At 44.8% G+C, this 14,697-nt stretch overlaps 1 protein-coding gene and 1 pseudogene across 1 annotated transcript; both read right to left on the bottom strand.

Moving 5' to 3' along the window:
- Positions 1 to 311: 311 nt before the first annotated feature.
- Positions 312 to 1,411, bottom strand: LOC109734762 (uncharacterized). Its single transcript, XM_020293950.2, has 2 exons — positions 952 to 1,411; positions 312 to 557 (listed from the first exon to the last, which is right to left on the bottom strand). Exons 1-2 carry the CDS (start codon positions 1,393 to 1,395, stop codon positions 312 to 314), a joined length of 690 nt encoding a protein of 229 aa, XP_020149539.2. The 5' UTR covers positions 1,396 to 1,411.
- A 5,152-nt stretch (positions 1,412 to 6,563) lies between these two features.
- Positions 6,564 to 7,446, bottom strand: LOC123497814 (citrate-binding protein-like; annotated as a pseudogene).
- Positions 7,447 to 14,697: the final 7,251 nt, after the last annotated feature.

The following is a 14,697-nucleotide window of genomic DNA, read 5'->3' as shown; positions in this document are numbered from 1 at the left end:
AACTCCACCACTATATTCACTCACCTAGCGGCGCACAATGTAATTTGCACGCCATGAACGTTTCGTGCAGCAAAAAAAATATTCGACACCATGTAACATTTAGCATTTCACATTAAAATTAAGCACACATATAACATTACATAGTAGAACAGTACCAGATAATAGAACATTACGAGTTAATAATTAAGTGGTAATCTCACGAACAGTACGACATCGTAGTAGGTAGCTAGATCTCACGAACACTAGTAGGTGGCGCTAATACATAAGCAGTTCATTTAGCACCTACAACCCCGCCACACACATAGCTAGTTCTAAATGAGATCGATGACGATTATCATCGTTAAGTCATGGTGGCGGGTGTTCCTGATGGTGACTAAGATGACCTGTCCAACCTGGAGTTTCCCAGCAAGGAAGTTGTTCCACCCCGTGGCACTGAAGACAGTGCGACTGTCCGTGTCCACTGCGTAAGCACAGTTGGTGATGGAGCCCCTTGCGGTAAGGCGTAGTCCAGCAATGCCTACTTCATTTGGCTTGATGCCACAACTCTCACTTAGCCTCTTTGGTAATTTATGAAAAGAACATTACTAAGCATATCACGTTACTAAGCATATCAGTGATATCACATTACTACACTGAATATATCATCAAATTATACACTAAGCATATCACCACATTACTACACAAAGCATATCACATTACTACACAAGCATATCATCAAATTCTACACTAAGCATATCACATTACTAACAAGCATATCATCAAATTCCACACAACATATCACATTACTACACACTAAGCATATCACATTACTACACACTAAGCATATCATCACAACATTACTACACTAAGCATGACACATTAGTACACACTAATCATATCATCAAATTCTACACTAAGCATATCACAACATTACTAATTAAGCATATCAAATTTCTACACTAAGTAACATACCATGACATGGCGGTTAACATTTGTCCCTGTCAGGCGGGTCACGAATGGCATCCCGACGTAGTCATCACGTGGAGGAAGTATGTACCAGAGGTTGCCTGAGTCATCCTCGCTCAGCCTGATTCGTTGGGCATAGAGGGCTTCATCAAGTGGGTCCTCATCATCTTCATCCTCCGAGTTGATGTAGATAACAACTAGCCTTGGAGTTTCTCTTCTGAAAGAGAAGCTGATCAGTACACCCTCAGTGAGATGCACGTGGGCGATGAAACGATTCCATTCATCTCCTCCAAACTGGGATATCTTTCGTCCCTTGTGAACCTCCATAGTGTAGGCCCCCCAAGGAGTGTCGAAGATCACAGTGTCTTCGGTAATGAGCTCATTGAACTCCAATCTCACATTGCAAGGGACGATCTGTGTAAGAAAAACAAAAAAACAAACACATTGCATTACTGGAAATAGCAAGAAAAACAAAAGAACTAACTGTTAGAAGGTTCATTAATGCGTTACCGCTGCAGGAACAAAGCACGACTGGAAGTAGATGCCAAACAGGGTGCCACTTGCAAGGTAGGTTGTGCACCTTGACTTGCACATTGGACATGGTGGCGTCTGTGCCATTCTACAAAAAATATAGTTAATTGAAACTAAGTATATAATCACTTTGTACACTAGTAAATTAAGTCCTACTAGACATAATTGGAGTTCATTTTACACAAAACATATTGAAAACTAAGTATATAATTCTACACTAGTAATTTATAGGAGTTCATTTTATTTATTCCTAATAATCTAGAAACTTAAAATATTTCTAATCAAAATGCATTATAAATATCGGATTCTACACAATAGCAATCGGATTATCAGTAAAATTTATACACAAAGCAATCCACGCAACTAGATTTGGATTCTACATGACACAAAGCAATCCATAATATACACTAAAATTTCTACACAAATTAAAGTAATCCCCTAAATCAACTACATGAATCCCAATGGATCCTGTGGGATGTGTCCACGGACGGAGGACGTGGGAGTGGAGAGGAAGGAGATGTGATGGGAGGAGGACTGGATCGAACCTTGGTGCCGGCCGGTGAGGGGCGGCGACAGCTTTGGTCAAGGGGGAGAAGTGTATACGGCCGGGGTGGGTGTGAAATGAGTGGGCGGTGACTTAGGTCTTTTACTACTCAGGTCGACTATTGCTGGCGTCGGACTAAAGGGCAACGCCATAGCTAATGGCAACCCAAATAAAAAAAGACTAAGATTACTAAAAGACTTAACAAAATAAAAGACTCAAAATTAGAACTGGTGGTAAAGAAATAAAATTCCTAAAATGGTAAAAACTATAAAAATAATGATGACAAAAATATAATATAAAATACTCATTATTTTGTGACTAGTATAATCATTAAATACTTAAAACAATTGATCAAATGGAAAAATTGTTTCTGGCGGGCATAGAAAACAAATGCCAACACTAACAAATTAACTATGGCGTGCGTAGATAACCAACGCCACCAGTATATTCCAAACGATGAGTACATACGGGCCAACTGATTTGTGGCGTGTCTAGAAAAAACAACACCAACACTAAGCATATAAAGCTGACGTGCTAATTTGGCCGACGCCAGCACTATTTGAAAAAAATAGTGCCGGCGTTGATGGAAAATGGCGCGTCACCAACGAAAGTTGTGTCTAGTCGTTTTTCCACTAGTGTAAATACTGGAAGAGTGTTTGATGGATTGTTTGAAAGCAACAATAATTGCAAGAAAGTAAATAGTAATAAAGGTGCAACAAGTGGCTCAGTGATTAATTATGCTAAGGATAAGCCGATTATATTACTTATATGGAGCAAGAAAATCTCAAGGATACACTTCATGTAGTAACTTTTATCAATATTCATTGGGTTATCATTCATTGCTTTGATAGTTTGTTGTGCGATGAAACCTATGATAAGGTGTTGTTCTTACTTTTTTAGGGTAGGTGTTGTTCTTACTTGAACAAACAACTCACTTATGATCATACCTCTATGCAAGAATCCACAAATGCAAGAGAATAATTAAGTTAACAATTTAACCATATCAATAAATTCTAGGGTTTCATAACCCCTCATATAGCAGGTCATAAACTTAGGGTACGTTAATATCTGCCACTTCGTCCATCAAACCATAAACAAATTAATCACACAATGCTCTTCTCTAGGCCCTTATAGGTGTAGTGGTGTGTAGTCAACATTCACACGACACCACTAGAGAATAACACCACGACACAATATCAAAACATCATACTAGATTCAACTTCAAAAGATTGCTAGCAACAACATTTATCCCATGTCCTCAAGATCTTAACGAAATACTCACAACACATCATATGGATCATGACTAGTGAAGATGAATATATGAATAACAATCTGAACATATAAATCTTCCACACAAAAATTGAAGCACCAATTACAAGTAGCAATCAACACTAGAACTACTCTTAGCAAAGGATCTGGGAAGAAAGTTCATAGAACAAATAGATGGGATGACAATGTTGATGAAGATGATGATCCAGATTGTTGGTGATGACGATGGCTTTGAATTCCCTCTCTGGGAGGTACGAATACTCGGCAAAATCAACTTGCCGAAGGGCAAAAGTCCGTCTCGCAGATGGCGCCGAAAAAAATCCCAAAAATTATACATAGACTTTTCAAGTCAAATAAGATTTTATAGACAAAGAGCGTCGATATGCAGTGGCCAAGGGCTCCATCCGACCTCCTCGCAAGGCCTATGGGGGGCTGATGTCTACTACACAACCTTCTTCTTGTAGACGTTGTTGGGCCTTCAAGTGCAGAGGTTTGTAGGACAGTAGCAAATTTCCCTCAAGTGGATGACCTAAGGTTTATCAATCCGTGGGAGGCGTAGGATGAAGATGGTCTCTCTCAAACAACCCTGCAACCAAATAACAAAGAGTCTCTTGTGTCCCCAACACACCCAATACAATGGTAAATTGTATAGGTGCACTAGTCCGGCGAAGAGATGGTGATACAAGTGCAATATGGATGGTAGATATAGGTTTTTGTAATCTGAAAATATAAAAACAGCAAGGTAGCAAGCGATAAAAGTGAGCGTAAACGGTATTGCAATGCTAGGAAACAAGGCCTAGGGTTCATACTTTCACTAGTGCAAGTTCTCTCAACAATAATAACATAATTGGATCATATAACTATCCCTCAACATGCAACAAAGAGTCACTCCAAAGTCACTAATAGCGGAGAACAAACGAAAAGATTATGGTAGGGTACGAAACCACCTCAAAGTTATTCTTTCCAATCAATCCGTTGGGCTATTCCTATAAGTGTCACAAACAGCCCTAGAGTTCGTACTAGAATAACACCTTAAGACACAAATCAACCAAAACCCTAATGTCACCTAGATACTCCAATGTCACCTCAAGTATCCGTGGGTATGATTATACGATATGCATCACACAATCTCAGATTCATCTATTCAACCAACACATAGAACCTCAAAGAGTGCCCCAAAGTTTCTACCGGAGAATCAACACGAAAACGTGTGCCAACCCCTATGCATAGGTTCATGGGCGGAACCCGCAAGTTGATCACCAAAACATACATCAAGTGGATCACGTGATATCCCATTGTCACCACAGATACGCACGGCAAGACATACATCAAGTGTTCTCAAATCATTAAAGACTCAATCCGATAAGATAACTTCAAAGGGAAAACTCAATCCATTACAAGAGAGTAGAGGGGGAGAAGAAACATAAGATCCAACTATAATAGCAAAGCTCGCGATACATCAAGATCGTGCCAAATCAAGAACACGAGAGAGAGAGAGATCAAACACATAGCTACTGGTACATACCCTCAGCCCCGAGGGTGAACTACTCCCTCCTCGTCATGGAGAGCGCCGGGATGATGAACATGGCCACCGGTGAGGGTTCCCCCCTCCGGCAGGGTGCCGGAACAGGGTCCCGATTGGTTTTTAGTGGCTACATAGGCTTGCGGCGGCGGAACTCCCGATCTATTCTGTTCCCCGAAGTTTTTAGGGTATATGGGTATATATAGGAGGAAGAAGTACGTCAGGGGAGCCACGAGGGGCCCATGAGGGTGGAGGGCGCGCCCAGGGGGGTGGGCGCGCCCCCCTGCCTCGTGCCTCCCTCGTTGCTTTCCTGACGTGCACTCCAAGTCTCCCGGGTTGCTTTCCTTCCAAAAATAACTTCTCCAGAAGGTTTCATTCCGTTTCGACTCCGTTTGATATTCCTTTTCTTCGAAACACTGAAACAAGGGAAAAAACAGAAACTGGCACTGGGCTCTGGGTCAATAAGTTAGTCCCAAAAATAATATAAAAGTGCATAGCAAAGCCCATAAAACATCCAAGATGGATAATATAATAGCATGAATACTTCATAAATTATAGATACGTTGGAGACGTATCAGGGGCATGTGGCCTTGCCGCATGGTGGGCCCCCTTTGGCCTATCTTCTGGCCTCCAACTTCTTTCATTTGGGTAATAATCAGTAAAATTTCCAGGTCCTTCGAAGCTCCAGGATTTTTTTATTCTATCCTTTGTTTTGCCACTATTTTCTAGGTGTCTGGGATTTTCCAGATAATTTCCCTTTTCGTGTGTTACATGCAATTTGAAGGGGGGAGGCATTAGAATTGAGCAATAATGTGCAAAATATCATTAATAAAGAGTAAAGAATGGTGCATTTACGCTTTAGTCCATCTACACCCATTTGATTACCAGCAATCCTTTTAACAAAATGTTATGTGCGTGCAGAGAAAGAAATATGAAAGCATAATCAAGATTATTAAACCCATTAAGATGCGCTAGAATGGTGGCCAACCGGCTAAGCCAGGTGGCGCATGCTGGTTGATCACGGTGAGAAAGTTTTTTTAGAGTTTTTTTAAATGGTAGGGAGACTTTTTTTCCAGAGAAGTTTTTCTAAGCTTTTTCTTTTTTCTTTTAAGATGGTTGTGATGTCCACGTGATGCGAGATTCTTTTTTATGATTTTGACATGATGGTGAGGTGCGCATAGCTTCCTCTCAAGCGGCCTGCAATGACGGGCCCCAACCACTAGTAGAACTATCAAAGGTCTACCCGTGGGAGGCATGTCGAGGAAATCAAGGCGGTATGTGAGAAAAAATCATCGAAATTGAAGGGTAAGACAAACTCGCTGCCACTACATCTCGACGCCTTCTCCACCGCCAAGAGCATCGGCAAAAGTCCGCTACCCATCTCTGGGAACTTGATCACGAGATAGGTCAACACACTTCATAGTTTTGCGAGACAAGAGGAAATCAAAGAAGCACGATTAGTACACGAGTTTGGATCATTCGATGGAGAGAAGAGGAAAGTGCCCGACAGGCAAGTAAAGGATGATTGGCTCATATAGATCACCCTTTTTCTTTGCTTTGGGGCTCGAGCGGGAGTGTTCGGTGGTTAACCTAACGAACGAATGGTCGTTACATGTCTACTCATTTTAACGGTACTTAAAAGACATTTATATACAAATCATTTGAAAAAGAAGTCACGGGCATGTTAGGGTTCACATGTGCGTGTACTACTCCAAGAAACAACCCTTATTCAACTTCTGGTGGTAATAATGTAATATACATAGGGTGGTGTAAACATATACGACATGCTAGTACGCATTACCAATACACATGGCTATCTACCGTCTAGTGCCTTATTATAGAGTGTGACGTTGGTCCATCGTGACTCCATGCAGCTGGACCGGTCGTGGTGCTGCATGTAGACCCCGAACTTGAAGTAGTATGACTCGCTAGGGGTCACTCTGGTGCTGAACTTGTGCTCGCCGTCGACATACACAGCCACCGTGGACGCGCCAACATCGTGCATCACGTTGAGGCGGAACCACCGGTCGTAGATGTCAGACTCGACGGCCGCCCCGCTATAGAACCGCAGGACGCCGTCATAGACATGCACATCAACACCGTCGAGTGCGCGGCGCCCTCCTCGTTGTGGATCTGCATCACCGACACGCCGGAGGTCCCCGACGGCACGTAGCCATAGCCCTCGAACTGCCAAACGCCCGACGAGTAGTCGTGGCCCTGCTGGAAGAAGATAGCTCATACTATAGGTGACGCCATGGCCGATTTGGAACGCAGGAATTTCAACAATGCGCTATGTACTTACCCGGAGCCTAACTTCGGAGCGCGGGTTGGTGTGTGTGGCAGTGTTGAAGGGCTTGTCGTTTCGGTGCACCCAGAACGTCCGCACACCGTTGCGGTACTGGAACCGCTGGCTCTCCGGCCCGTTGTACGGGCTCTGCACCTGGAAATCGCCGTCCGCGAGATGCACCTTCTGGAACCCGGCGGTGGGGTTGCCGCTGCCGGCGGCGGCAGTGAACGTGCCGCCCATGGCCACGAGAAGCAGTAGGAGATGAAGCCATGGACTACTTGTGAGAGAAGCCATTTTGCAACCTGTGAGTGAGGATGTGTACGTACGTAGCAGGTGTCCACAATCAGTTGTTAACTGATCTCTAGCTAGCTAGTAGTAAGCTGCCTTGGTGCAGATCGATGTGGGAGAAGATTCATCTTAAATAGCAATCGGCCGGTTTGAGGCGTGTGGACGCATCACGGAAGAAGCTCGCGTTCACTTTGTCTGACGTGCATTGTGGTGCACGGTATAGGCGGCCCAAGCACGTACTCCCTTCGTCCGGAATTACTTGTCACAAAAATGAATGTATTTACAACTAAAATACATCTAGATACATTCATTTCTTAGATGAGTAATTCTGAACGGAGGGAGTACGTGTTAACAGCACTCTTCTCACAGAGATCTATTCCTCATCAATTAGAACTACAAGCCATGGATTCACCAAGGTCTAGCCATTACAGAGGAGAGGAACACGAGAGGGAGGAGATACAGAAGCAGAGGAGGCCGAAGCCGTCCAGTTCCTAGCCAAGTTGTTCGTAACTCTATCCCTTGTATTTGTAGTTGCCGTGTTGCCTGGCTACCGAGCAGCCCAAGCCCAGTAGTTATGGCCCATTGTCGATCCCATGCGAGAGCAGGGGAAGTCGCTAACATTCCCCCCTCCTTAATTTTCGGCTTGACCTCAAGCCGACGCCATGTTGAACCACCAGGATCCCATGGCACTTGAATTTTGCTGGTGGTAATGGGCTCGTCGTGGTAGCCGTAGTCGATGACGGGATGCACTTGAATGAGGACGATGTAGTAGTTGTGGCCGTCGGGGTCTTGGCCAAGGTAGCAGACGCAATAGAAGGTTGGAGCTTCAACCTTCATCCCTGCTGTAGCTTTAGCTTGTGCGAAGGACCTCAGTGTTTCTACAGGAATTACGTATCTTGTCAATAGTAGAGTGCTCCAGAACCATTGGCCAGGAAATCTTTCATAGGAACACTCTTCCCCGATGAGCCTTTTGCCGTTAGGATACTGTATTCTTAGGCAACTGAACTCGTCCATGTGAAGATAGACTAGCACTCTGCAATGACAGCTCCCCCTGTTGTAGCTACCATTATTCCATGGAGCAAAGAATTCTTCCCCAAGAACAGGCACATAAGAGGAGATCCTAGCAACATGTCGATTGGCTGATGCCAGAGCCCATGGTCTGGTTGGAAGCAGGATATGTTGTGCTACGACATCGCCTGGATCCCATGGAAAATACAACTCAGGGTATGTTGCGGCAAGAATTTGTTGCTTGGACTGTTTGATGATATCCATGTACTTCAAGTTAAGTGACCGTGCAATCTCCCATTGGACATACTCCAGACCACATTGCATAACATGCCCAGTTTTCATCATCATCTGGTCCATACAGAGCATGGCACTTGTCTGTCCCTCTTCAAATACCGGTGGAAAGGCCACTACCATTACCAAGCTTGTGGTTGAGAGGTTCAGAGTAGCACACCTCCTGAACTGGAAACTTGTTCGTTGGAAACATGGGCGGTGTTGAAAGGAAATTTCCAAACAGAAGGAATATGCGCTAAGCTGCACGCCCTCTGTTTCCCTTGGCTGGAATACAATTCTGGTAGCCCATAAATCAAGAGCAGGAACCTGCCTCCCAATCATACCAATCAGCTGCATATATTCCTGATATAGCCCCATTCCAGGCCTCTCAAAGTATGCAAGCCTCATCGCAGGAACAACTCGTGAAAAAACTACAACACGAAAGCTATAGCAACAAGTCCCTTCACATGGTTCGGGTTGAAATTGGGGACGGCAAGGACTGATTATTATGCATTCACCGCCGCTTGCATCGCTTCCTAGAGTGATCCCCATGCTTTTATCCAACAAACACGCACTATAGATGTGGCAGCCCAACAGAGCTTCAAACGAACATTCATCTCCAAATAGCAAAAACTCCATGGAAAAGGACCAAGCAGGTGCCCACTGGAAATCCTCAAGAATGACTCTTCCAATGGAATATTCAGTTCTGTGCTGGTTCTGAAAAACATTTGTAACTGAATCTGACTGGCCAGAATAGTGTAACTGGTGGCCATAGAAAAATGTCGTCCAACAAGGCCTTGGCTTCTTCCTATGTAATGCTGCAATTATATCTCTAGTTGACATATCAATCTTCAAACTTCCAATGGACCTCTCCTGATGCACAAGGATGCACTGAACGATAGTAGTACCATGAGCAATAAGGAGCACCACTGATGTATCATGTTCTAGTAAACTGCATCTGTTCTTATGCTCGTACACTTGCAAAGTCAGTGCCCACACTACTGCAAAAGAATTTGTACCCTCCCAATAGAATTGTCGAGATATGCCAATTGATTTCTTCAGCAGAGAAATTCTGAGTGGTACACAAATAATACCTTGAGGTGGCAGCCATGAAAGCTTGAGTGCTTCCAAACTTACTTCCGCAATCAATTGCCAATATGGTCTCTCTATTATTATTCCCTTGCTCTGAATCTCACAGCACAAATTCCCAATCACAGTAGGTGCATCTCGCTTCGCTAGTAATAAATCAAGAGTGCTTGCACTAAGAAATTGTGTGGCAAAACAAAAAAGATCTGACCACTTGAATACAGTTGGATTCAGCCGTGCTGTTTGAACTCCAGGAACACTATAAATCACAGTGAGAGGTGCACTCCCTGTAGGTTCCACTGTTTCCAAGTCTTGCAATTCCCCTGATAACTGCATAACATACAGTGTACCTTGCACGTTGAACATTCTACAAGTTGTGCTCCTCGCTGGAGTCCACGGTGTGTGCAGTGAATCCACACCAATTAGCTTGTGCTCGGTGATTGATTTAGTTGGGCGAAGGGCTGCAGTTTTGACCTGGTTGGTAGTTCCAGGGAACTCACAACTGTTGATGACATGAAGCACACAGGGCATGTTGGCATCTTGTACTGAATGTTCATATTCCTTGGAGCGCTCCTGCTGTTCATGCATGACCACGGGGTCGTCATTCAGACCTTCTGTCGAACACTTGGGCGGCGTTCTGATAAGCTCGAGGACATCTGATGGTTCAAGGTCAAGGCAGCAGAGCTCGGGAACGACATCGCCGGTGACCTTGGACGAAGCTGACATTGTGGCTGGAGCTGTCGCTGACACCGACATGGTGACGGTGCGGCTTGCGCATTGCGTCGAACACGTGGTGTGCACCACGGCGGAGCAGCCACTGGTTGTAGGGAGCGCGAGCGAGTTCATCGCTGAACAGGCGCCCGAGATGTCCAGTGCGGAGGTCAGAGTTAAGGTCGCGGCCGTGGGCTCGAGGTCGGTGCAGCCACACTCGGTGACGACACCGACGATGACCTCGGACAAATTTGATGCTGCGGTGGGAGAGGCGAGGTCGTCCGCCACTGGAGCAGTTGGGGTCGATGTGGTCGTCGACTCAAGGTCGAGGTACTCGTGGTGCCCCGCCCGCGCAGACTGTAGCGCCGCGGCAACGGCAGCCGACACCTCCGATGCTACCGCCGCCGACACCTCGGAAGCCACCTGCGCCGCGATGGCTGCAATACGGATGCCAAACTCGGCGCGACGCCGCGCCTGCTTGTCTTGGTCCATCCACTCGGCGAGGCGTCGCTGCTGCGGGTCCTCCACCGACGTGAACACTCGATCAGGGCGGCCAGCCCAAGCTGATCCCCGTGACATGGCTGGAGATCGATTACGGTGGGGAAATTTTGTGTGTATCTCCTCCCTCTCGTGTTCCTCTCCTCTGTAATGGCTAGACCTTGGTGAATCCATGGCTTGTAGTTCTAATTGATGAGGAATAGATCTCTGTGAGAAGAGTGCTGTTAACAGTACGTACATACGTAGTTGCACAGCGGTGCGATTGGATATGCATGCAATCGTTTTGCTCTGCGCGTGCTCACTTGGACCTGTGGTTTCATATTCGAGAACAAGTCTGGAAGAGGGCACCCTGCTTGAAACGTCACGAACAGGGTTCATGCCCGATAGACAGCGTACGTCGCTGTACGCCATGTTGGGACATTCTTGGGTCGTACTGGTTTCTATGAGGTCCGAGTCGACGGATCTGGAATTTTCGGAGTCTGGTCCACCTTCCGTCATGTCGGAGATCGTCGGAAAGAAGTTTGTAGACGTAGCGACGCAGACTGGAGTGAAGTAAAGTGGTTAGGTTTTGTCAAGATCAATAGAGACACATATTTGTGGGGTCAGTGTGAGCCAGCATGGACCAAATTTAACGTAATAGACGCATCCAAGCGTCATCATATCCACCTCACATATGGGATGGATACGAGGGGTACGGGACAACCTGGACGTATTGGTCGGTTTAAGACGCAAATGTTATGTGTCACTCTTTGAGGGGTACGACGCTGATCGGCCCGGCCCACCGAGTGGAAGCATTCCCAGCGGTTTTGGGAAGCTTCCGGATGTTTCTTTTCTTCTCTATGTTTTTTGTTTTTTTCCTTTTTTTATTTTTTTCCTTCTTATTTTATTAAATTCATGACTATTTTTTACTGGTTTTTTGTTTCCTTTTCAGTGTTTCATCCTTTTGGTTTTTCGCTTCTCAGTATTTAAATTTCATAAATTTTGAAATGTTCACATTTTTTAAGATTTATTTGTGTTTTTATCAAAACATGTTTGGAATTTATTTATTTTTCACAATTTCAAGAAATATTCACAAATTTCAAAAAAGGCTTAACATTTTTAAAACAAAAATTGTGATGTCGAAAATCGCTTGTGATTTTCACAAAATGTTCACCGTATATGAAAAGAAGTGTAACTGAAAATTGTTCGTCGTATATTAGAAAATAATTCAGTGTATACAGTTAGAATATCCATCGTATATTAAAAAAAATAGTATGTATTTTTTAATAAAATCACTGTATATTTAAAAATGTTCATTATATATATAAAATGTTCATCACATATTAAATAATTATTCAGTATGTTCTTTGTAAAATTGCTCACCGTATTTGAAAATTTATTCAATTATCCAAAAAAATTGAATTTGCGTGGTTTCTTGAATTCAAATTATTTGTTTAGGATTCCAAAAAAAATTCTAGTTTTCCAGATTTGGTCGTATTTTTCAAAAAATGTTTGAGGAATTTCATGTAATTTTCACATTTCCAAACATATTCAGGTTTTTTCTAGAATTTTCTCGTTTTCAGAAATGATCAGAATTCGAATTTGCGGCCATTAAGAAAACATAATTTTGAGACTAAAGAAAGAAGAACACACACGCTAGCTGGCGCTCACTCACTGGTGCCACAACGCTTGTTAGCAGATGCTTGCTCCCTCAGATGGGCCAGGCCTGTTTATGGTGGCGCGCAAGCGACGCGTGTGCTACCGCTCGCTAAAGGCGATGCATAGCAACGCCCGGTTTAAGGTGTCTGGTTGGGTGACAAAAAAAAAGGGACTATGATCAGGGAGGCTGCCCGAACATTTGAGAATGATATGAGAGCTTAGTCCCAAACACCTCAGGCAGCGAACCAGTCACATACAAATGGGCCAATGTGCGCCTCCCAAAGCCTCAATGCACCCCGAGCATGCATTTCCTAGGTGCTTAGAAGTAGACCGAAACACCTCAGGCAGTGAACCCGCCACAAAGAAATGAGGCACCACGAGCGTGCATTTCCTAGATGCTTAGAAAACTTTTTTCGCGAGTACGCAAAGCTTGTGTATCTTTCATTGATAGAAGAAATTAGAATGGGTACAAAGTTGGGTACAACACATGACACAAAGGCAAGAAGATGCGAACATGGTGCACGAAGCAGAGGAACAAGGGATGCTCGGCTCGGAACAGAGGATACACACAGCTAAACCTACCAAGACACAATAAGAGAGGTAGACCGAACAAGCAATGGATTCAACATCGCAAAGTTACCACTGGGGACACCGCAAGCAAAAAAGATAGCGCCTTCATGAAGAAGAACGATGCCGAGATGCCGTCGTCATCCGATCCAGAGAACCGAACCTAGGGTTTTCCCTGAGCTCGAAGAGGGGCACATATGGAGGCCATGGCAGCACCTTCAATAAGGAAAAACGACACCCGTGAGTGACGCCGCTACCAGCACCGACTAGCCGAGCAAGGATTTCTCCTTGTCCTGAGTCTAAGCAATCCCATAGCCACCGAATATGGACTCTATGATGAGGAAGTCACCGCCAGTCGAAACTGCCACGTCAAGGAGAGGGTTGGTAGGGCTGCACCTGCCGTCAGAGGATGGCAGTGAGCGCCAGCGGACACACAAGTATTGGATCTGGCTCAAGGCGAGGCGTGGAGGTATACGGCGTTGGGGACGCGAGGAGGCAGAGAGAAACCTGCACAAGGTAATCATTGGCAACCGGCGACGCCGGCAAGCACGAAACGGAGGAACGCAGATCCATGCTGCTGGGGCCGTAGCCGACAGGACACCGACGGGAAGAGTAAGCTGGAGGAGAACGCAGCTACTTGATCGTGGGGGCCGGAGCTGCGCCGGTAGAGGCGCCGCAAGCCACGAACACCAGAGAACACAGGCCCGAGGCCATCGGGGCCGGAACAGCGCCAGCAAACCACTGCAGGGTGCCACTCGCCCACCATGCCGCCAGGCCGTAGCTTAGAAAACTTAGGAGATACATTGAGCCTCTATCTGGGAATAGGATGGTCTCCTTCCTATACGTATCAGCGTATGGCCCTCACCAGGAGTGCAGACGTATTGCTTCATGGAGCTTGGTGTTTAAAACAATAACAAAAAGCATATTTATTTAATTTTCGAAAAAATTCTTGTGAAAACTAATATTTGTGCAGTACGGTCTGTGAAATTTTGTTTGAAAATATTGTGATTTGTAGGCTACACGGATAAAAGTCAGCCCAACAGCTTTTTTGGCCCATTTGAATAGATATGTCTTTTTTGTATGCCACATGTGAAAAGTATTACTTCCTCTCTAACTTAATAAATGTCAAGTTACAAAGGTTGCATAAATTTTTATAAATACATAGTACACATGTGTATGTGTATTCACAATTTTCTTTTTAATATCAAAGGGTAAGACGAACTCGCTGCCGCCACATCCCCGCACCTTCTCCTTCGCGAAGAGCATCGGCAGAAGTCGCTACCCATCTCTGGGAACTTGATCACGTGATAGGTCAATACACTATAGTTTTGCGAGACAAGAGGCAAGCAAAGAAGCATGATTAGTACGCGAGTTTCGATTATTGGATGGAGAGAAGAGGAAACTGCCCGGCAAGTAAAGGACGAATGACTCATGTGTATTGCCCTTTTTCTTTGCTTTGGGGCTCGAGCGGGAGTGTTCGATGGTTTACCCTAACGGACAAATGATCATTACATTGTCTACTCCTTTTAACGG

This window comes from Aegilops tauschii, chromosome 3 (assembly GCF_002575655.3).
Source record: "Aegilops tauschii subsp. strangulata cultivar AL8/78 chromosome 3, Aet v6.0, whole genome shotgun sequence".
Lineage (NCBI taxonomy): Eukaryota > Viridiplantae > Streptophyta > Magnoliopsida > Poales > Poaceae > Aegilops > Aegilops tauschii.
Note: the sequence above shows the minus strand (reverse complement) of the source record. Positions and strands in the feature narration are given on the sequence as shown.